Here is a 23,960-nt window from a genome sequence, read left to right on the forward strand (position 1 = left end):
AGTGAAGCTGGGCAAGGATGGCAGTAATCGGCTCACAAAGCTTAGTGCGGGAAAGGTGAGGTGAATCACTCTATGCTCCAACCTTGGAAAAATCTTACCCTTTGTGCTGTGTGTTGCAAAGTGAGGCTTTGTCCAGCTTCCTAACTTGCTGTCTGAGGGGCTCTTGTATGCCACATTGTGATTGTCTGTACTGCTTCCCACTTGTTCTAGGGAAGATATGTGGATATCTTGAGTATAGCAGGACTGGTGCAACCACCTTCCCCCCAGTAAATGACATTAACTGTTTCAGCATTTCTTCCAGCAAAAGCAAATTTTCTGAGATTAGGATTATCACATGATTACACTTCATGCCACACCTGACCTAGGAGTGTTTGGTGTTGAAGCGGTAATAGCAATCACCAGCATATTCATCACTCATGTTGAAGCATACAAAAATGTAGGAGTTATTGACTAAATTATTTAGTCCGTTACTCCTACATTTTGTAGGTGTTTGTCTCCCAAACCCATTGATAGCAGAAACCAATAGGTTTGTGGAGACATTATTTTCCTTTTTTTTTATTCCAAAGCCGTGACTTTGGAACTTAGTCACTTCTCCTCCCACTCCCTCTTCGAATCTCTCCAGTCCGGTTTCCGCCCTGCCCACAGTACAGGGACTGCTTGTGAAAGTCACAAATGACATCCTCTCTATCTGTGACCAGGGCTCCCTCTGCCTCCTTGTGCTCCTGGATCTCTCCGCCGCTTTCGACACAGTCGATCACGCCATCCTCCTCCACCGCCTTTCCTCCATAATCCACCTCAGTGGGACTGCACTCGCCTGGTTCAAATCCTACCTCACGAATCGCCAGCAGTACATCTCCACAAACGGCTTTTCCTCCCGCTCTCACCCGGTTACCTACGGGGTCACAAGGATCCATCTTTGGCCCTCTCTTTTTTCTGATCCACATGCTCCCTCTTGGGGATGTCATCCGCAGACATGGGGTACATTTCCACATGTATGCAGATGACACCCAGCTCTATTTTTCCACCTCACTTTGCGACCCCCAGTCGCCTGATGATCTGTCAGCCTGCCTGTCAGACCTCAGGAGCAGGATGAGCGTGAATTTCCTTCAGCCGAACGTTGACGAGATGGAAGCCATACTTTTTGGCTCTTGCCAACGTCTAAAATTACACGGTTCTCACCTCCTCCACCTACCTGACCTCCCACTAAAACTCTCCGAACCGATACGCAACCTAGGCAACAGGTTCGACCCCCAATTATCCTTCCTCCCCCACATCCGGTCACTCACCAGCACCGCCCGTCACCTCCAATAACTCACTCCAAAAGCCGCTGAAACCCCAGTCCAGGCCTTTGTCACCTCTCGGTTGGACTATTCAAAATGCCCTCCTCGCCGGTCTCCCCTCCACTACCATTCATAAAATAATAATAATAATAATTGTTGCATTTGATATAGCGCTTTTCACATCGGGAGGACATCCCAAAGCGCTTCACAGAACACACTGTAAAGTGAATTGACTGTATATTTATGGGCGAACGCGGCAGCCAATTGCGCACAGCAATGCCCCACAAACAGTTGTGAATTGAAAATGACCAATTTATTATTGTTTTGGGTTTTGGAGGGATTGTTATTAGGCGTGTGGAGTAAGGAAACTTGCCCAAGGTTTCGCCCTGCCTGGAATTGAACTCAGGTCTCTCGCTTGCAAAGCGAGTGCTCTAACCACTTCAGGTCATACAAAACTTTGCTGCCCGCATTCTTACCAGCACCAAACTCCCCGATTACCCCAGTTCTTGCACTGCACTGGCTGCCTGTCCCAGAGAGGATAAACTTCAAGATCCTCACCCTTGTCTTCAAATCCCTCCACTCCTCTGCAACCCCTACCTCTCTGACCTCTCTCCTCACAACAGTGCCCGTTGCCTTCGCTCCACCAGGTCTGGCCTCCTCCTTGTCCCCCGAGTCCTCCGCTCCACTATCGGCGGCAGTGCCTTCAGCCACTATGCCCCGAGGCTCTGGAAATCCCTTCTTCGATCCCTTCGCCTCGCTACCCTCTCTTCCCACTTTCAGGTCTCGGCTGAAGACCTTTCTTTTCAACTGCGCCTTTGGTCACCTTCCTCCCCCTGGCTCGGCCCCGGGATCTGTTACTGTGAAGCGCTCTGAGACGTCGTCTGGCGTGGAGGGTGCTATATAAATCCAAGTTGTTGTTGTCTTTGTGCTGCATGTTTGTATCATCTGCTTGTAATTAGTTTTCAGTTGGATTCCTGAAACTCGAGTAATATATGGAATGGACAAACTCGTATCGCTCAAATCAGCCAGGATAATGACTTATATTGAGCAACTGGTGGGAATTTGTGCTGTGGACTCATTTTCACCATCGAAGAGTTCCAATTTGGAGGAACAACCCATTCAGATTATTCAGTGCCTTTTGTGACCACAAATTTCATCTGAGGAAACATAGTTGCCAAAATTTGGATGTTCATGACAGAATTGACTGATCAGATTTAATTTGTTTGATGAAATTTGTACTTGTGAAAAAAGCAAATTTGTAAAATAATATTTTCAAGTTGTGCAGGTTTGACAATCTCTATTGACTTGGTACCTGAGGAATGGCGACTAATTAATTTATAAAATGAGCTGTCCATCCCACTCTCCTCTGCACCTCTCATCCCTTCCCCAACATTCAAATTGTGTACTTTCCATTTTTAAAGTTTTGCCCACAAAATTCACGGTCAGTCCACTTGACAGTATATTTTGTGAAGCGCTTTGAGACGTCCCAACGATGTGATAAGGCACTATATCAAATGTGACGATTATTTTTATTATTTTGTGAGTGAAACACGACAGCCAATTGCATACACCAATGTCCTACAAAATTGAGGGATCAAATATTATTATTATTCTCATCTCTGTTACAGACTGGTCCTGAGTATGGCCAGGGGATGAACCCCATCAGTCGACTTGCCCAGATCCAACAGGCTAAGAAGGAGAAAGAACCCGAGTATCTACTGTTGTCTGAAAGGGGCTTGCCTCGACGCAGGGAGTTTTTAATGCAGGTATATTCAGAGACAATTTCCAAATTAAAAGATAAGTGAGCATGATTTATGTTTAAAATGACTAAATGTAATTTTCACAATTATGTCAATTTTACTGATTTCTGAACATTCTTATGGATTTTCTTATAATGGTATTCACTTCATTTGAAACTATTTTCATGTTGAGAAATGGTTTGAGACTTTTACATGAAAGACACTATACAAATGTAAGTTGTAGTGTAGCTCTATCTGTGCCTTTGAAAGCCATAGATGTTCTGAAGGTACATGCCACTCGCCAATCCCTACCAGGCTCCACTGTTTCCCCGACTCCGAAAGGATCAACTTCAGGATCCTCACCCTCCCATATCCTTCACACCCTTGCCCTTCCTACCTCTCTAATTTACTCGTACCCCACCATTCTGCCCACGCACTTCGCTCAACTAACACAGACCTGCCTCCTCCGTGCCACCTCTGGCCATGCCTTTAGTCACTACTCTGAACTGGAACTTCCTGGCTCAATCGTTCTGTCTTGCCCCGTCTTTTTGTATCTTTAAATCACAGCTGAAGGCTCCCTCGTCAACCATATCTATGGTCCCCTTTCCCTTCTCATTGCTTGGTGTACACCCCTGCCATTCTGCAGTGGTCCGATACGCTATCCTGTGTGAAGAGCAACATAGAAATACAAGTTGTTGTTGTTTTTGCCACTCAAAAATTTGGTGGTGATTCAGTGAACATTACCTAGCAAGTGGTGTTGATCTACACTCGAGATTTGAGTGATAGGCTGCTCCATTTCCATGGAGGTATGGAGCAACTGTTGCAGAGATCGCAGTAATTTTATAATTTTGATCAGTGGATTCTCAAATCTTGTCCAGAAATTTGCAAACAATTAGCCAACTATCTGTATCATTGTCCCTTAATGGGCCCTCGAGAGGGATCTTTCAACGTTTGCCTATTAATATCAGTTCAAATTTCAATTGAGAACTTTCAATGGTATTTGGAACCGTATACTGAAAAGCTGTATAAAAGCCATGTCTTGTGTTTTGCTCGGGGAGTTCCAGAAGTTACAGGCACATTAACAAAAGGCTCAGCCACTGGTGGTGCGGAGGGAGCAGGATATGCTCAGCAGGCCCACGGGAGGGGGCAAGCAGAGGAGTGGGGTAGGAGAAGCTCAGAGAGATAATGAGGTGCGTGAGTGTGAACTGATTTATAGGTGAGGACTTTGAACTCAATACTTTGGGAGACAGAGAGAGTGGAATCTGGTGTGGACTAAAATGATGGGTGGGAGGATGAGGTTGTGGGCGGCAGAGCTTTGGATTAGCAGAATCTTATAGGTTGCGGAACTGGGGAGACCAGCGAGGAGTGAATTTGAAAAGTCTATATAAATGCAATTTATTGTTGGGAGTTAACAAAATTGTGAATAAGGGTTTCAGTGGCATTTTGTGTCATGGAGGCAGCGATAATGTGGCAGAGGTGAAGAAAAGCAGATTTGGTCAGAGACCGAACGTAATCATAGTGGGAATTAAGATATAAATTATCCTAAAATTCTGTTTTCCCACTTTGACAAAAGGGCTTTCCAACTGTCCTGAAAATATAACAGACTTATTGGAGCATTTATTTCCTTGAATGGGAAGTTCCAGGTGTTATCTGGTTCGCAAGAGTCATGTCAAGTATTTTAGCTGCTCATTTTAAATATAATTAAATGTAAAGGAAAAATATCTTGACATGAAATGTTCAGTGTGTCAAGAAAAGAGTAACGTTCAATTTAGTGAGATGGATCCAGTTACTAAAAGTCTTTGTCTATTAGATTATAGCAAAGTTCTGGTAGTGTTAAATGTCATCAGCTGTTTCCATTCCTGAGTCACGTAACTCACAAGCAGTAGTGATCCTTTAATCCTTCTGCCAGAGATGGCAGACAACAAGACTAGTCTTGCAGGTTTAGGGGACGGGATGTGCGGAATTTGATATTTTATGTTTCCGTTAATTAAATTGGATTAATGTTCTGCTTTGCATCAACAGAATTGTTTTTCACATATATGGGATCTATAATGTACCAACTTCTAACACGGATTCTTCATAAATGATTTCCTGTTGCAAACAGGAACTCCTATAACAACAACAACTTGCATTTATATAGTGCCCTTCATGTGGAACACTAACCTTCAATAACTTTTTGCAAATGGATTCTCTTGGAGCAAAGTTGGGTTTGACTCCTAGGCAGGGCGAAATGTTGGGCAAGTTTCCTTACTCCACACGCCTCTATTTACCTAGCAGTAAATAGGAACCCAGTTGTTAGTCGATTGGCGAATCGCTTTTCTGGAGGTAATAATTCCTTCACAAAGAAATAATAATATGGTCATGCAATCCATGACTGTTTGTTGGACACTACTGTGAGCAATTGGCTGCCACTCTTCGCCCACAAAATACACAGTCAATTCACTTTACAGTATATTCTGTGATGAGCTTTGAGACGTCTTGAAGATGTGATAAGGCACTATATCATGTAGAGTTCTGTAGCTCAGTGCATTAGAGCACTCGCCTTGCAAGCGAGAGACCTGGGTTCGATTCCCAGCAGGGCAAAACCTTGGGCAAGTTTCCTTTCTCCACACACCTGATAATAATCCCTCAAGAAAAAAAACAAAAAATAATAAATTGGTTACTTCAATCCACAACTGTTTGTGGGACACTGCTGTGCGCAATTGGCTGCTGCGTTTCGCCCACAATTATACAGTCAATTCTGTGAAGAGCTTTGAGACGTCTAGAAGACGTGAAAAGCGCTATATTAAATGCAAGGATTTTATTATTATCAAATGCAAGGATATTATTATTCATACTGTCACTTCAGTGGCCTTTTTTCAAATTTCCTGATCAAAAGCCACAACTTAAACTATGCAAACAGGAATATAGAATAGTGTTTTCATAAATTGGTGAAGTGAAAAAAATATTCCACAATATTGATAGTCTCTATGTGTAATGCTGGCTCAGCAACTCCAATTACCGGTCATGAACACTTAAGTCGTGAAGAGGTTCATTCCAACTAAATTGCCTGTAAAAGCCCTTCTTGGGACCAATCAGCACAATGGGCAATTAAATAATAATAATAATCCTTGCATTTAAATAGCGCCTTATCATGTCTTTGAGACGTCTCAAAGCCCTTTACAGAATATACTGTAAAGTGAATTAACTATACTTTGTGGGTAAAACACGGCAACCAATTGCACACAACAGTATCCCACAAACTGTCATGAATTGAGTGACTATATTACTATTATTTATATATTTTTTGAAAGGATTATATATTTTGAAAATGGTATTCAGAATAAAATGGATGTTTGTCTGTTTTAAAAGATTATTCTATGTGCTGTGGAAAGAAGGTGTGGGACAATGGAGAAAAATAAATCACAAATCCACATCAGTAGGTTTTTCCCCTTTTGTAAGATATTAGAAGGTCTAAATGTTTGATTAAACTATTTTGTTTACTGTAAATTGTACTTTTTTTTGCTAGCTGTACAGTGAAACTATTACTTAAATTGGGAAAACTTCAGAGAGTGACTCTGGAACCTGTCACGCAGAGAATGGAGACTGACTTGGCATCAAGTTCTGAAAGATATATATTTAAATGTTACAATGGGTCCGTTGCAGATTTTAATAATCCTTGCATTTGATATAGCGCTTTTCACGTCGGGAGGACGTCCCAAAGTGCTTCACAGAACACACTGTAAAGTGAATTGACTGTATATTTGTGGGCGAACGCGGCAGCCAATTGCGCACAGCAATGTCCCACAAACAGTCGTAGATTGAAAATGACCAATTTATTATTGTTTTTGGTTTTTTGGAGGGATTATTATTAGGCTCTGTGTGGAGTAAGGAAACTTGCCCAAGGTTTGGCCCTGCCTGGAATAGAACTCAGGTCTCTCGCTTGCAAAGCGAGTGCGCTAACCACTGAGCTACAGGACTCCACAGGACTTCATTTTATGTCTAAAACATGAAACACCCTCCGACCTTCCTTTCAATCCGGTCGTAGCCCCAGAGCATTTTCAGCCACTCACCTCCTATTAAATATTTACATTGACTTCTTAGACTATTGGATGTTACAATGTTTCTCCATTCCTCTGGAGACATTCATATTCCTTCCTTTGAAGACTTCAGTACGGATGAATTTTCTAAACTTCTATTTGTCTTCTTCAGTGTATTTGACTGCTTTAACTTGGCTCAGTTGGTAGCACTTGCCTCTAGGTCAGAAGGTTGTGTCCAAGCCCCACTTTGGGACTTTGAACTCACAATTCAGGATGACACTCCAATGCAATGCTAGCCGAACCCTGTATTGTCAAGGAGCCATGCTTTGGATGAAATGGCACACCAAAGTCCCATTTCCCTGTTCAGGTGGATTCAGGTTAAAAATTCCATGACACTATTCAAAAAGAGAGGAGTTTCTCCTGGTGTCCTGGCTAGTTAAGCGTTCCAAGACGCCATCCGGCATGAAGGGCCTATATAAATGCAAGTTGTTGTTATTGAGAATCTCCCAGATAAACGTCGCCATTCACTTCATGACTCTGGGACCAACTGTGCACAAATTGGCTGCTGCTTTTCTCTACAAATCATTCAATTCACTTGATAACAATTCCCTGTGAAGCACTTTAAGACTTTTGACATTAAAAGCAATATATCAAATGGCAGGGATTATTTATTGTTATTGTATGTGCCTATTTCCAACTATGTCTAACATGTTGGCTAGGATGTAGCATGAATTTTATGTGGAATTAATTTGACCACTGTAGTTAATTAGTTGAATTTACAGTGTAATTATGGATCAAGGGTTGAGATATGGCTAGCAATTATGTTTCTATTGAATGATAATCCAGGGATTGTTTTTCCAGTCTGACATCTGTAGATGAGGTTGAATGGGGACAAATCTTTAATAATTCTAGGTATCAGGGCACAAAACTGATTTATGTGATGAAGATTTTGTATTAAGTGAACACATGTCGAAGATTTTGTTACTCTATGATGATCTTAAATGAGTCATGTCCTGACACCAGGGTCCATGCTGTGACCTGCAGGACCATTAATCCACAGGTCTTAGAATCTAATACCAACAGAATGAATTGGAAGCTGCTTGCAGGACCATCAAGATCAATGATCCCTTTTCTTATCTCTTGGTAAAAGCAACGACAATAAAAAAAATCGCTGATAAAATGGCTCCAGAAAAATTTCCATACTGCCAAAGGCAACAAGTTGCATGTCTGAAACTCACTTTTTGAACTTACACAATCTGTTCATTTTGGATCTGTGAATGTGTAATATTGTGATAATGATAATAATAATAATCCTTGCATTTGATATAGCGCTTTTCACGTCTTCTCGACGTCTCAAAGCGCTTCGCAGAATAGACTGTAAATATATATAGTCTCTCTATATATATAAATGTATATAGCCCTTTTCATGTGAGAGAACATGTCAACGTGCTTCATAGAATGTACTGTGAAGTGTAATGCTTGTATTTTGTAGGTGAAATTCTGAGTTGATTGTAGATGCATTGATTTATTATGTTTTGGTGGTTCACTCTTTTAGGTCAAAGTGGGCATGGATATGGCTACTGGAACGGGCCCTAACAAGAAAGTTGCAAAGCGTAACGCTGCTGAGGCCATGCTGCTGCAGCTCGGTTACAAGGCATCAACGCCTTTGCAAAGTCCACAGGAAAAGGTAAATGTGCAATTTTTATTTAATATTGTTTCATGTGAAGACAAAATCAATCATCAAAGAATTCTGAAATGTACATTATTTGTTATACAATTGTTATTCATTTGGGGATGGGGGAGGGGGTTATATGCCAAATAGTATCATTTGATTTGATGAATGTCATCACTTGTGTTTGAACATTTCAGCTGGGTGAAAAGGGCTGGGATGGACGGAAAGTGACTTTTGCAGATCAGCCAAGTGGACGTAAGTAGATTTCATACGTACAGAATTTTGAAACAGATAAACATTGAATTGCTTTCTTGTTCTATTCCATCTGAATGATAACTGGCTTAATTTTTTCATCTCTTATGTTGAATGCAGCTCTATATTCTGCATATTTTAGGTAGTTTAAACCAAGGACCTATTTGGATCTACTTAGGAGTTTATTCTTTCAAGGTCAATAATAACAAGATAGAATGCTTGAATATAACCTAATAGGATTGTGTCAGAGCAGAGTTCCATTTGGCGATTGAAGGACAATAAGCCTTTATAGCGCCTTGGGACGTCCTCCTGACGTGAAAGGCGCTCTATAAATGGAATCTTGTTGTTGTTTATGTGCGGTTGGGTTAATGTTGAAGCAAATCTGTATTTGCAGCAGATCAAGGAACACCACTTGATCAACATAGTGGTGCCAAGTTCTTGATGGGGTAAGCAATGTCCTAGAGTTCATTCGCCCAGAATGATGGCATATTCTACTTGATTTGTGACGGTTAATCTACATTCAAAGAATAAGGAAGGCCGTACCTGGCATCAGTTATTTAAAACCTAGCTATTTAAAATCTTCTCTTTTATAGTTGGATTGAACAACATCAAAATTGTGAGGTTATGAGTTTTATGTCTCTGTAAAAGTTCTTTCTTACTACACACGCCCAGTATCACCTGAAGTAATACTGCTTTTTCAAGTGTCACGGTTTCACTGGTACAAATGTCAGTGGAGATATTATGGATTAACTTGAATGTGAAGAATGTGCAATTTGTAGAAGTATCCAAACCTAGACACGCATAAAAGGTTATTTGCCAGAAGTTGCTATAAACATTTACGCATTACATCAAGTTTTATTTCACAGATCAAAATTTTCCAAAGCCATAATGAAGAAACATTGTGTTGAATTGGATTTAGTTTAATAAGTGAAAAAGAACTTGAAGGGCATGAAAAGAAATGGAAGAGTTTTAGACTTGGCATGTCCACGACAACTATTTTCCAGTTATCTTTATTGCTTGATAAGCAAAAGTAGCCTTAGAAGGTGCACGTTCATTGCCTGATTGGACCATTTCTGAAGATCCCCTCCAGGCATACTAGTTAGCGACATGATAGTGACAGTATTGTCTAGCACAAATGTAAAAGAGGCATTTGTCACAGGTGAAAAGCAGATAATAATAATAATAATATAATAATCCTTGCATTTGATATAGCGCTTTTCACGTCGGGAGGACGTCCCAAAGCGCTTGATTGAACTGCCTTAGTAATATTAGCTGGTATACAAGATGGAACAATTAATAATCCCTCCATTTGGTATAGCGCCTTTCACGTCAAGAGGATGTGTCAAAGCAATCCACAGGATATACTGTAAAGTGGAGTAACTGTGTTTTTGTGGGCAAACAAGACAGCCAATTGGCCAATAGCAATGTTCCACAAACAGCCATGATCAATTTTATTTAGAGATTGTTGGCCAGGACACCTGGTGAAACTCCCTTCTCTTTTCAACTGGTAATATGGGATCTTTAACATCCATCTGAACAGGAAGTGAAGACCTTGATTTACAACAACAACTTGGATTTATCTAGCGCCCTCCACGCTGGACAGCATCTCAGAGCGCTTAAACATCACATCTCATACTCACATCAATATAGATGAAGCAATCTTTAAGCACAGTGGAGTTTAAAAAGCATTTTGGGGAAAACGGCAGGATAAATTATACTGTGGAAAAAAGTACATCTCCAGGATTCCCACATTGACTCTCAAGAACAATAACAACAAGATTCCATTTATAGAGCGCCTTTCACATCGGGAGGACGTCCCAAGGCGCTGAAGAACTCACTTCCATGCCATTCTTGTGTCGGAGCTGAGTTCTCCCCAGTGTGTAACCTACATTAAATTCAACGTTGTGGAATGCTACAATACTTAAAACTAGTTTTAACTTAAAAATAAAATGATAAAATTGTTTGTGATATTGACAAATGTAAATGTCGGATGCTACCAATGAAATTTGATTTGTTTATGGTCAATAGGATATCTGACACAGGCGGAAACTCATTACTGTGCTTAAGTATCCAAAGTAGTCAGAGTTCCACCTATGTATAACACGTATGCATGACAAATTAAAGAATACCACATCCATAAGCATTTCAGATATAATCACTAAGCTATAGGACTCGTGGAAGAAATGCTGGGCAAGTTTCCTTACTCCGCAAGCCGGTTGTTAATCAATTAGCAGATTGCTTTTCCCGTAGTAATAATCCCTTTTTTAAAAAAATAATAAATTACTGTAACTGTTTAAATTACCAATTATATGAAAAAAATCATATTTGATTCTAAGATGATTTTAAAGTGATATATTTGCATAGTAACACTTGTCAGAATGGTTTGCTATATATTTCTTTGCATTTTTACTGCTGTGTTTATAACACTCCAAAGACAGTTACACAAAATGCAAAAAGTGTACAGTGAAATGCCCTGAGAGTCTGCAAAGAAAATAATTGTCACAATGTGAGTTCTGTGTTTTTTTTCCCTTTATAGCCCAGAAGGGAATTCTCCATCTCTCCCCTGATGTTTATCAGGAGATGGAAGCAAGTCGCAACAAGGCAGCTCCTGGTGTTGCTATAAACTATCTGACATCTACAGAAATGGACCAGGGATCGAGTTCATTTTTCAGCACCACGAGCCACACTGCAACCATTGCGAGGGAGCTTCTCATGAATGGAACATCCCCGACTGCTGAAGCTATAAGCTTGAAAGGAAAAGCACCTACTTCCCCCTGTTCAACAGTACAGCCCTCTCAACAGCTCGAGTACTTAGCCAGAATTCAAGGCTTTCAGGTGGGAAAGTGAAATTGTTGAACAACTATTCATTTTATCAAACATGAAGCTAAACTCATTATTCTAATCAGTCACATTATTTGGCTTATCTAAATTGGAGTCAGTGAAATGATTTGAGGTTCACTGAGTTCAAGCCCTTCTACATGCGATCATCAGCACTTTCTTTCTCTGTACATCTGACTTTTAAGTGAAATGCGAAATGCTGTGAAACATACTCTTAATCCACTAGCATTTATTAACAAATTAAATTTGGTGGTCTTTAAAGGGAATTTGTGAAACTTTCTAGCGAAAATCAAATACAAATTTTTGCAAGTTAAAATCAGTTTAGTACTTTTACTCATGAAATCACTTATACCGTAGAAAAATTGGGAGCATTCAGTAAGCTGTCCAAAAACACTGGAGATTTTGTAAGACAGCTTAACTTTGCTTGAACGGTTTGAGCAATATTTCACTCGGATGTATTTAACAAATTATGTGGTGCAGTCAAATTAATGACATTAAAGTTTAGTACATGTTCAGTTCTGGTCATTATTTTCAGAGAAACTTTAAAATTTAATTTCATTATTATTTCACATGACTAAAGTACTTATGTTACAGTTAGTCACAATGACTGCTAAGTTTTTTTCCAAGATTCTTTCCTCCTATTTTTGCTGGTCTATTGATCCAAACTTTTAAGAGTCCTCTAATACCTCTCCCAATTAGTCTTTGTTGAAACACTGACAGTAAGTATGAACAGACTAGTCAAGCCTGATTCTGTGCACACCCACCTGCTACATACCTGCACTTTCCAGCAGAGGTCACTGAATAGCAATCAGAATGGGACCCTTGCCTTGTCTCTAAGACCAGATTTAGTACCCCCATCTAGCAATAGCTATAACTTGCTGGTGTGTTTGACATAATGCCATAACAGGTAATGCCTTTACCCACAAAACCATCAGGGGAACTGGTTGCAAAGTTAGTATTAGAGATTTATTTTCATTCTTGGTTATCATCAATCAGTATATTGCTTAATGTGGGTGGTTAGGTGGTAACCTGGGTCAATAGAAAAGTGCGCCCCCAATTTCCCTGTGGAATCCACTATAAACACCCTCATCTGTGCTGCGGAGCGGCTCCTGCTGTTGAGATTGTCTGTGTCTCTGTGTGTTTGTGAGTGTCTGTGAGTGTATCTGTATGTCTCCTCTGTGTGTGTGTCTGTGTGTGTTTATGAGTGCTTCTGTGTAAATGTCTATGTGTGTCTCATCTCTGTGTGTGTATCTCTTTGTGTATGTGAGTATGTGTGTCTCTTTCTCGCTGTCTCTCTCTGAGAATGTGTGTCTCTGCGTCTGTGAGTGTGTGTGTGTGTGTGTCTCTCTCTTTCTCTGTCTGTGTGCAGTGCCGGGCCATGAGAGGCAGGAGATGGTGAACTCCTGTAGCCCCACAGTCCGAACACTGGTCCTGAATGTCTGTTTTTTGGCGGATCTCCAAGTCCTTCCCCCCTCCAAATGGACCACCCAGTTTTTGTGAAAGACGAAATCTAATATGTGTTATTTCCTCATGTTTAGTTTTTACCATTAAAGTGAAAAAATATAGGTTGGCAGTAAAATGTACCTCAATAGCACCAATTAAATTCCTCTGCAATTTTTGGTAAATATTTCCACACTTTTCTATTGCTCAGGTGGTATCCCTTTGCCATGTTAAGTTTCCAAACCAAGCTGAGAGTTCTGAATATGCCTGACACCTGCACATGGAAATTTCCCTGTGTTTGCAATGGAATGTATCCCCTCTCCCTAGAATGATGGACCCTGCCAAATTTCGAAGTGTATCAGGTACAGGTGGACACGAACCAAGACTTAGAGACTCCACAGTACATGTTGAAGTACTGCTGGAGTTTAACCAGCTAAAACGCATAGCTTGCCATTGAGAGTAGTGTCTGGCAAGCTTCCCACTGCTTGTCCAGCCAGGACCACCCTGTCATTAGGGTTTGGACTCGCAAGTTAACAGGAGCTGAGTGGGAAGAATCTCTGCACAGTGTTTTGTAATTATTTGTAGGATGTATTACAAGGATATTTAAAGTGACATTCAGCTATTCAAAATTTAGCTTGATGTGAAGCAATTTACCTCTGCAGTTACAGCTTTAACATTTTAACTTACAAATTAGTGGTAGCGGTAAAGGAAGTAATCAAGGAAGGTGTGTGTAAATCATGGTGTTTAGCATGCCAAAGCGTTCTTCAGGAAAATGATAGAATTACTGGCACCTCGTCTCCGGAAAAAGTGCCTTGTGATGTATATCGCATGCAGGGAAATGTATGTAACCCACACTTAGAAGTCTTTGGCTCTGAGGCAATCTCAGTTGAAGCCAAAGTTTTGTAAATTGGCATGTTGTACATAAGGTTCCCTGCTGGAAACAAGTTTGTCAGGTGCTCTTTTTCAACCTCACTGTTGTAATAAAACCCCACATATTACCACAGCTTTTCTTATCATTATTCTCGGTCTCAGCCTTCTCTGTTGTTGTTCTGTTTTCTCCGTCTGTATTCTTGGCCTCAATCTTCTCAGTCATTAATACCTTCTTAGTCATTACTTGGTCATATTTTGTCTAAATAAACAGTCAACCAACATCAGGCTCCAGTAAACCAAGAGGACTGTAGGCGTGAATGCGTAATATTGCTGGTTCGCAGTGTGGTTTATTCTTAGTAATTTCACTCTCTATTGGGCATCACAATAAAGCAGCATGCTTAGATTAAAAAAACGAAATGTTTGGCTGAATAATGTTTGAGTTCAATATTCAAAACAGAGATTTTTGTTGCTATAAGTCCTGGACCCTGTTGGTGTATCATGTTAATAGAATGCCATGTGGTCGAGTCGACTGACTTGCAGTAAAGCTACACTGTTTCATAAAATCAGACATTGTGTTCACATTGTGAAGCTTCGGTAGTAATTATAGTGGTCGATGAAGAGGCAAGTGTTTTATCTACAAACAATGTAATTTACATTTGTATCATGCCTTTCATGTCGGGAAGACAACTCAAAAGTTCTTAATTTTTTATTTTTTTGTCAGCCAGATGTGTGGCACATGCAGAAACCCATCACCGTGCTTAAGAGTACCAAACCAAACTGAGATTTCCATGCATCCTACCTACACATGGAAATCCCAGAGATAGATTGTTGGAATGGAATGCACACTCTCTCCCTGGAGGGACGGAACGCATCCTGCTTTCCTAATTCCGGAAAGTATTAGGCACAGGTTGGCAAGAGCCAAGGCTTGGGGACCCCAGAGTGTGTGTGTTGGGGTACTGCTGGAGTCTAACCTGCTAAAACCGCATAGCTTGCCATTGATATTGCTGTCCGGCAAGCTATCCCGCTGCTTGTCCAGGACCACCCTACCCGTTCGAGCTTTGGCTTGCAGGGTTAACAAGAGTTGAGTGGAATGACTCCCTGCCCCTAGTGACTGGTCTGCCCTTCCAGGTCCTGCCGATGATAGCAGGTGTGCTATCACCAGCAGTGCCTGGAATACTGCTCAAAGTGTTTCAATGTAGGCTGGGCAACTAAGCTGGGGTGGAAGCTGAAGGGAGTGGGAAGGGGAAAAATGACCAGAAGTACAATTGAAGAGGTATGTTTTGAGAAGGACTTTGATCAAGGGTGAGAGAGAGAGTTAGAGGGACTTGTGGATGCAGTTCCAGAGCGAGGGCAGATTGGCTGAAAGTCCATCCGCTGCTGGTTAGGGCGGTGGGCGTGAAGCAGGCTGGTGTTTACTTAGTGACAGTAGTGGCTGGGTCGGTTGGATTGAAGTAGGTTGTGGAGATAGAGCAGGAAGGGATTTGGAAGTGAGAACGAGAATCTTGAATTCGATCTGCTGGGGAATGGGAAACCATGAGAATTGTATGAATGCAACAGAAATTCTGTTATGGTACTTCAATGACAATGTGCTCATGGCTTCGATTCACATCATATAACCAACCATAGGGGAAGAGAATCAGGTTTACAAATTGGAAATTTATCTGAACAAAGATTTCTGCCATCATAACTGAGAATTTGAGAAATCAGAAAAAAAGTTATAGTCATGCAGCTTCACTTATAACTGTGTCAAAAAAATGTAAGACAATTCTGGTAAATCCGAATGGTGGTGTCACAAAGAGGCTAAAGTGAGGGAGCCCTTCACACTGAGTCCTTACTATAGAGAATATTCAGGTCATTATTGGATTTACAACCTGTAGGACGTTAAAATATCAGAGGCAAAAAACGCTATGGAAGAAATTTTCAGAAACATAATGTTACAAGATCAGTCAAGGTTTCCATTTCTGATTGCTTTGCAGGAACCCCTGCTAGATTGGATTAGGCTTGGTTGTAATTCCCATATAGCTGAATAACTTATTGACACTCACTAAGTAGACTCACGCATGACCATTGGCTCTCGAGTTTTGTGTACTGACCTGCTGGACTGCTGGACTTGCACAGATTGGTTTAGGTTTTATTCCTATTCTGAGCTGATTTTAGTCAGCTTGATGGTGTGGGCACTATAATAATCCTTGCATTTGATATAGCGTTCTTCACGTCGGGAGGATGTCCCAAAGCGCTTCACAGAACACACTGTAAAGTGAATTGACTGTATAGTTGTGGGCGAACGCGGCAGCCAATTGCGCACAGCAATGTCCCACAAACAGTTGTAGATTGAAAATGACCAATTTTTGTTATTGTTTTTGGAGGGATTATTATTAGGCTCTGTGTGGAGTAAGGAAACTTGCCCAAGGTTTCGCCCTCTGCCTGGAATTGAACTCAGGTCTCCCGCTTGCAAAGCGAGTGCTCTAACCACTGAGCTACAGGACTCCACATAGATATATTTCTCTCCATTTTCCTTTTTGCCCACCACACACTTAAAGATTCAGTGATTTTGAAGTAATTACGGCACTTTTCAGCAACTTATTAGGATGAGCAGATCAATGAACTATATTTGGGGTCAGTGAACGTGGGCTAAAGAGAAGAATACGTAACCAAGATTTTTTTTCCCCTCATTTCTATTCACTGACAACTGCTGGGAAATGTATCCAAGTTTGATCGGGTAGTTGCGAATCATCATATGTAGGAAAGGGGAGAGGAGGGATTTATATTCAAAAACATAAATGGAGTTTATGTGAATATGACTGTTTGGGCTCAGATCTATGTGAAATTATGGGTGTTCAAAGATAAATTGAATAAGAATACACAACATTTTCCAGAATATTATTGAGGTTTCTATTGATTGTTGCTGGGGTTACATTAATAACAGCATATGATAGATATTCAATTGTCCAGCAGTAATACCAAAATACAGCAACATTTTTTTAGAATACTACATCTGTTGCTGATTTTAGACCGTATTGTTTTCCATGTTATGTTAGAAACTATGAGATATTCAGTTGCATGTTGCTTTTATCTTGCAAGTCCCATAATATGTCCCGATTAACTATATGAGAATGAGTGTTTGCACTCTTCATCTTTGAACTGTCACACTACAGCTCCACAGTCATTTACTGTATCATGAAATATTTAGAGAAAAGCAAACAAAACCACAGAATGGTTCTTAATACACAAAGTTCTCTAAATAAACTGAAATACATTGTAATTTTTGTTCTCTTGATGTTGAAATCCTCTTGCATTCGTAAAATGCTTTAGCAAACTTCCTCCCAGTAAAGTTAACAATCCATCCAGAAAGACATAGTGTAAATCCACACGGAGTCCAGCCTGTACCACATCGCGTGACAAAGTATGAAATGTGACGAACAGATTCTAAACGAGCCCCTTCCTATGTTTTGATATAAAAGATTTAAATTCAAATCTAAACATTTAAACCTGTGCTCGCCTCTTTTGTATTCTGTATTACAGTGATCACACGTTCTCAGTTGCTTTAAAATGAAACTTGTTCAAAGTAATTCATTTGAATCCTACATATTTTGTAGTGTTCAAACATATGGTATGTGTTGCTGTTCCAGCAAAGACTGCTTTTTAAGTTAATTTTGAAGAGCCTCATAGTCCCAGGTCAGTGCACTGGAAATATTACTACATGATGGCTTTTTAACTAGTCAGCTGAAAAAACTCCTTGAACTCTGTTTGTCTTATCTTATTTTAAAACACTATCTCTCCCTATTTCACACATTTCTCTTCCCCATTCCCCTTCGCCATAAAAAACTATCCAATTCTTAAAACTGTCCACACTATCTGCTTCCAGTGCTGCCCAGGGCAAATGTTACATCTTCTCCATAAAGCAATTGAATTTAAACTCTTTATTTACCCTCCGATTCTGAGTTTGAGACTATGATCCCTTTCTGGCAACCTCTTGACCATATTGAATAAGATATTGGAGTCTAGTTTTTTAAATATACTTTAGCCTCCTGAAGGTGCTATAAAATCATCCTTCACTGTCTTCTCTCCAATGTAAACATTCCCAGCTTCTGCTACATTTTCTGTGCTTGGACAGAATTTTGAAACCCATACGTAACTTGGTAAAATAAGTTACAAATATTTTTCAGTCACAAATAGTTAAAAGGGAAAGTTTTTTTTTAACTTCTGTGCCTAAGAAGTTATCAACTTGTCTGTTTTTGAACAATTTATGCAGATTTTTTTCCACCATAAATTTGGTAATTAGAAGCTGCCAACATTTGGCGTGGTGCATTTAGACCATGATTTAGATTTGCAATATTTATAGACTCAAACAGAAGTCGAATTGCTTGATATCCCCCTCCATCTCATAGTGATTAGGGTCCATATAAGTGTCTCCTGTCATTTAATACAAATCAGCACTGAAACTTGCCCTTTATTGGTCCCAAATATCCCAGTTGCCTTAATATAGAGAGACAGTAAAAGAGCATAAAAAATGGTGATAAAAGTTTTATAAAATATGAATGGAAGAAGGACTTTTGTAATTATTTGATCAGAATATAATGTACAATTTTGTGATAGCTTACTGTAACTTAACCTGATGTTTTTTTGTGAACATTGTTGCATGAAAAAGGCAATGTCCCTGTTACATGACTTTTCGGACATAGTAATCATAATCTTACATGCAAGTGAAACAAAACAGTTTAGAGTTAGCGTAAAGTAGCCGAGTGAACTTTTCTTGGTGGATTTTCAATGCCAGTCAATGACATGTTGAAGAATCTGCACAACTGATTTTGTGTTTGAAGGTAGAGACTGTTTAGTAAATCAACTGCAAGTGAAGGAACACGTTGCAGAACACTCACCCATAGCTCAGCTAGGATTCGGTTTTTTTAAGCTTCTATCTTACTGCAACCTCTTATAAGTGCACTTTCAGCAACAAACATTAATATTAATATAATGTGAAATTGGTGCATTTTGTTGTGATCAACAAAAATTACCACCAAAGTTTGTCAGTTGCACTTTAAAAGTTATCTTTGTTCTAGTCAAATGTCAGTTTGCGTTGGTGAATACTATCCATTGGATAGCCCACTGTTACAGACCTATCAATCTTCCCTCTGCAGACAGGTAAAAGCATAGCTAATCTGGGATCCGAATAGTTTGTGCTATTAGAGGAAAAACAATTAGTGTCAAGTCTTATAGATTGTTTCACAGTATATAACTAGTTCAGACCCAGCTAAGAGTACCGGTAATCAAACACATGTTTTGTTTGACATGATGATTGGGTAATATATCACTTAGAAATGTATAGTCCTTTATCTTTCCCTAATGATGTAGTAAGAAATCCTTTTAAATTCTGGATGTTTTTCACGCTCTCCTTGGGACGGTCCACAGGGGGGTGACCACTAGAAATGTCTGATGGACGTGATGTTAGTCTGTGTCCTGCTGAGATTAGTAAAACACTAAATTTAGTGGTCCCACACACATCAAGGAACTCCAGCGTTGCAGGAAATGGCTTAATGTTTAAGTTTTTTGGAATCTTTATTCTTTGTAGAGTTGGGAGCAGAAGGATGCCCTGGATCACTGTAAGAAACTAACATACGCAACTGGTGGTTCTTTTTATTACTAATATTCTAAACTTTTCAAATTGATCTTATACAAAATATGAGTGCTGTTACCATTCCACATCCTTGCCAATGATGTTGGATTTCAGTGGCAGTTAGTACACTTTAGACACTTGTCCAGCATGGAAACACAGTCACACATATGTNAAAAAAATCACAACCACTTGATAAAGTGGTTTGCATTACAAATGTATCATGAACTCACAAAGGTGAATTAGCTGGATTTTCCGGCTGGCAAACTATGAGCAGTGTTACCAGCAGACTCCAAATAATTCTCAGGTTCTTCTGCTTAACATCACTGTCTTAATATTTAAAAGGGTGCAGAATTTTAGAAGATGGTTTTAAATTCAATAACAACAACAAAGACTTGCATTTATATAGCGCCTTTCAACTCAGTGAGCTTAATTCAGACTGTGTTTGGAACAAATATTTGTAATACCAAAAAAGAACTGTAGAAAATTTCCCCCGTATTAAGACAAAATTTGAGAATATTTTCCAAATTTCTGTACAATCTTAAATCAAGCCCTGGATCAGGACTTTAAGGTCACACTCCAGACTGTGCTCTATTGCAGGGCAGCACTGCATTGTTGGAGGTACCATCCTTTGGATGAGACGTTAAATCGTGGACTTGTTTGCTTGTTCAGGTGATTGTTAAAGATGCCATAACACTGTTCAAAAGAGAAGACCAAAAACTTGTTCATTCACTCCATGGTTGAAAACATGAATTTTAGGTCCGCCGGATTTTGCCAATACCAACCTAGCTCTAGCAGAAAGAATGGATGTAGAAGAATGAAAATACATCTTATATAGGGAATCCCATATATATCACCCCAAAATGAAACAGTGGAGTTCTCACCAGTCCGTGTGATGTACATGTGTTTCACTGCACTAGATGACTTCAGATCCCAGTGCAATTTTACCTGCACTCATACATTTTCCTTGTGGTTTTACCATTTTCAACTGCAGTTTCCAGGCTCAGTAAAGGGTCTCAACAATTTATACTGAACTGTTCAGGCCAAATCACAATGCAAAAACAGCATACGTTCAGTGTGAGTCACATAAATGTGAGGCTCGTGTTGGAGGCCAGCTGTCAAGATCACCTTCATAGGGTGTTAGCAGGACAACAATTCACACCACTGATGTAGAAATACAGATAATGAGAATTGAAGGTATGTTTCACAAAGTTAACACCTGTGAATGGAGCTCTGCATTCGCTTCATTACAGACCTCTCAAACTAACCCCTTCCACCTTACATGATAAGAAAAATTGGGAGTATGGAATATAAATATGGCTTCCAGCAGTGTAAACAGGAATGTTTTGGAACAACAGGCCAATCAGTTGATCATTGCAGTGTTGATAGCAACCCATTACCAATATTTTTATGTACTTAATGCAGAACTTGTCAAACATTTTGGTCAGTCGGATGTTTGACATATAGATAATAGTATCCCAACTAGACTATGAGTTCCACATGTCTGCTACCTGTGATTGGAAGTTACCCTGTGTTAGGGAAAGAGGGCACACTCTTAGTGCTAGTCCTCCTGTGCTGAACAGGAAGTACTCATTCCTTTGTTTGGTCTTCAGAATCGTCTCAGGTTTAATACTCGTACCGACTTTCTGCTCTGCTAGCTGTGGTAATGAAATTGGCCCCAGCAATGCTGAAAGCCTGTGAAGTTGTGACTTAAGAGATTTAAACCTGGAACTGCAGGAGGGAGGAAAATCCAGCTCCATCTGTATTAAGGATCCATTCACTCTAAACCGGTGTTCTTCTGCAATATGTGAAGAGTTAAGCAACTTATTCACTTTATGATTACTTGTGGGATCTTGGTGGCACAAAATAGTCACTACCATTAACAATAATTACTTTAAAACATTTTGAGGTGTTGAATCTGGTGTCTTTTCTTACTTTAGTTTCAAACGTTTAAGCAAAACATGCTCTAGCCTTACATGTTTTTCTAAGAGCCAGTCAATATTTTGAAGAATGTGTTTGATACAATCTTTTGGCAATCAAAACATTTCCGTTCTTGATTCATTCCAGTAGATTTTTAATAAACAGTCTATTGTTATACAGCCCAGAAGAGACATTTAAACAAAATTAGATTTTCTGATCCTAGCAGCCAACAATGCTTGAATGATATATCATTATTATGGATCCTGTTAGTGGGGCCAATACGTAGAAAGGTTTTAAACCTAACCACCATTCTTACAAAGTTGGTCACTCACTGTTAAGTTTATAAATCCTGCAAATTGCAGGATCTCAGACCAGATTTCACGGTAATACTATGGATGTAGCTGTTAGTGAGTCTGTGCCTCCAGTGAGAGTGCTTTATCCAAGGATGCTAATGATCGCATTTTTAGCAGATTTTAGCCTTTTTCTCTATGAAAACATTTTTTTCATATTTGCTTCTTGTTTTTAAATCAAAAGGGCATTTTGACATTAAATGCTGTCCTGTTATTTGTGCACTTGTCTATTAAGTGATGCACAATGGAGATACGGTGAGTTTGCAATCTCAGCTAACTTGCAGCACACTTCCAGCACTGCATTGGAGAGTTAGCATAGATTAAATGGGGCTTGAACCCAAAGTTTTTGACTCGGAGGCGAAAGTGCTACCAACTCAACCAGGCTAATACATGGTGGTGCAAGGATGCACAATATGTTTTGCAATTTTTCAGATCAACAATCATATTTTGCATGACAATATTGTTCCAAGATCTATTAATGAGTGTAGCCCAATACAAGACATAATTCAGTGATAGAGAAATCCTTGACTTCTCCCTGGTACTTGAGATTAATTAACATAATGAGAATATTTTAGATAAACCACCAAATGTGAAATTAAGGTTATCAAAGGTTTGTGGGATGCATACCTCAAATAGTTTTTTTGGTTTAAATTAAATAATGTAAAAGATCTAGATTTGAACCTCAGTGCACAATTTGTAAGCGTTGTGTTCAGCCTTTTATATCACAATTAAGGAAGATTATATCAGTGGCCTTTGACAAACTATCCTCGTAAATGCAAGGTTCGATGAAGGTATTAGTTTATCGGTGCATAACTATTAAATATCAGTACATAACTGTCAAATAACAGTGTGTCATTTGACTGTTATAATCAGTTTTTCAACATAACAGATGTATTTATCTGTGTGTTTAATTTGACTGAAGCTTACAATCTGCAGCTTAATACACCTGGTGAAGTGAACCAATATAAATTTGAAATCAGAATTTACAGAGCAAGAGACATGTGAAGCTACCTGCAGATGGTGTATGATGCATGTTCATCTTAAGTTCAAATATTTGGTTTAAATTTGATTTGGTACACTACCAGCAAGTTAACTGGCATGTGAGAGGGCAGGCTGGTCAGAGTAGCCTGGCTGGAATTTAAATTGAACGTTAAGTGAAATTATAAAACTTGCAACCGGAAATTTGAATGATTGACTCTAGTGGTTAATTCAGTATATGTCCATTTCTCTTATAGCATGATGGAACAGAACATCACAAATGTCATTCATATGTATATATATATATATATATAACTGCCCAATTATTTTCACTCCATTGGCATATGGTCTGCTAACTGGTCTGGCCTCCTCTTTCTGGGGTGAAATTACACTGGCACTGGTTGCCTCCACCCAAGTGACCATTGTGTGGCTCTAACCACCCTCCCTGGTAACCTGTTTCAGTTGTTAATTACATTCTGCATAAAGAAATATAATGATCCTTCCCTTTGATACAAAGCCTTATCACTTCTCAAGGCACGTCACAGTTTTCTATAGGCAAATATACCAAAACGTTGCCTGCAGCAATGCAATGAATCACCAGTTTTTATTATCAGGAAATGTTGGCCAGGACACCAGATGAAAAGCCCTTCTCTTTTCAAATAATGTCACAAATCTTTAGTGTCTACCTGAACAGACAGATGGGACCTTGGTTTAATGACTGAATGGCACCTCCGACAATGCAGCACTCCCCCAGCACTGCATTGGAGTGTCAGCCTAGAATTTCAATTCCTACTCAAGCGAAAATGTTACCAATTAAGCCTGGCTGACATCCTATGCTTACGCTCAGCGTTTCTCTTGAATCTAACGTTTGAGTGGATGCATGACCTTGTTTCCCATGTATTTTTCTAGCCTTGAAAGGACTTTGCCCTATGAGAAATATTGCATAGTCTAGTAACTAATCATTGCAAAGGACACTTCACATTCATTGAGGGCC

The 23,960-nt window shown here is 39.7% G+C and overlaps 1 protein-coding gene across 3 annotated transcripts in view; it reads left to right on the plus strand.

Annotated features, from left to right (window-relative positions):
• Nucleotides 1-23,960, plus strand: part of stau2 (staufen double-stranded RNA binding protein 2) — a 139,139-nt gene that overhangs the window by 76,004 nt on the left and 39,175 nt on the right. For all 3 annotated transcript variants that reach the window (XM_042332306.1, XM_007886987.2, XM_007886990.2), the window contains 4 exons: nucleotides 2,909-3,046; nucleotides 8,594-8,725; nucleotides 8,908-8,965; nucleotides 11,499-11,797. In XM_042332306.1, the coding sequence (XP_042188240.1) occupies nucleotides 2,909-3,046; nucleotides 8,594-8,725; nucleotides 8,908-8,965; nucleotides 11,499-11,797 (627 nt within the window). The remainder of the gene's footprint in view (nucleotides 1-2,908; nucleotides 3,047-8,593; nucleotides 8,726-8,907; nucleotides 8,966-11,498; nucleotides 11,798-23,960) is intronic.

Source organism: Callorhinchus milii, unplaced genomic scaffold (genome assembly GCF_018977255.1).
Source record: "Callorhinchus milii isolate IMCB2004 unplaced genomic scaffold, IMCB_Cmil_1.0 Scaffold2, whole genome shotgun sequence".
NCBI classification, from domain to species: domain Eukaryota; kingdom Metazoa; phylum Chordata; class Chondrichthyes; order Chimaeriformes; family Callorhinchidae; genus Callorhinchus; species Callorhinchus milii.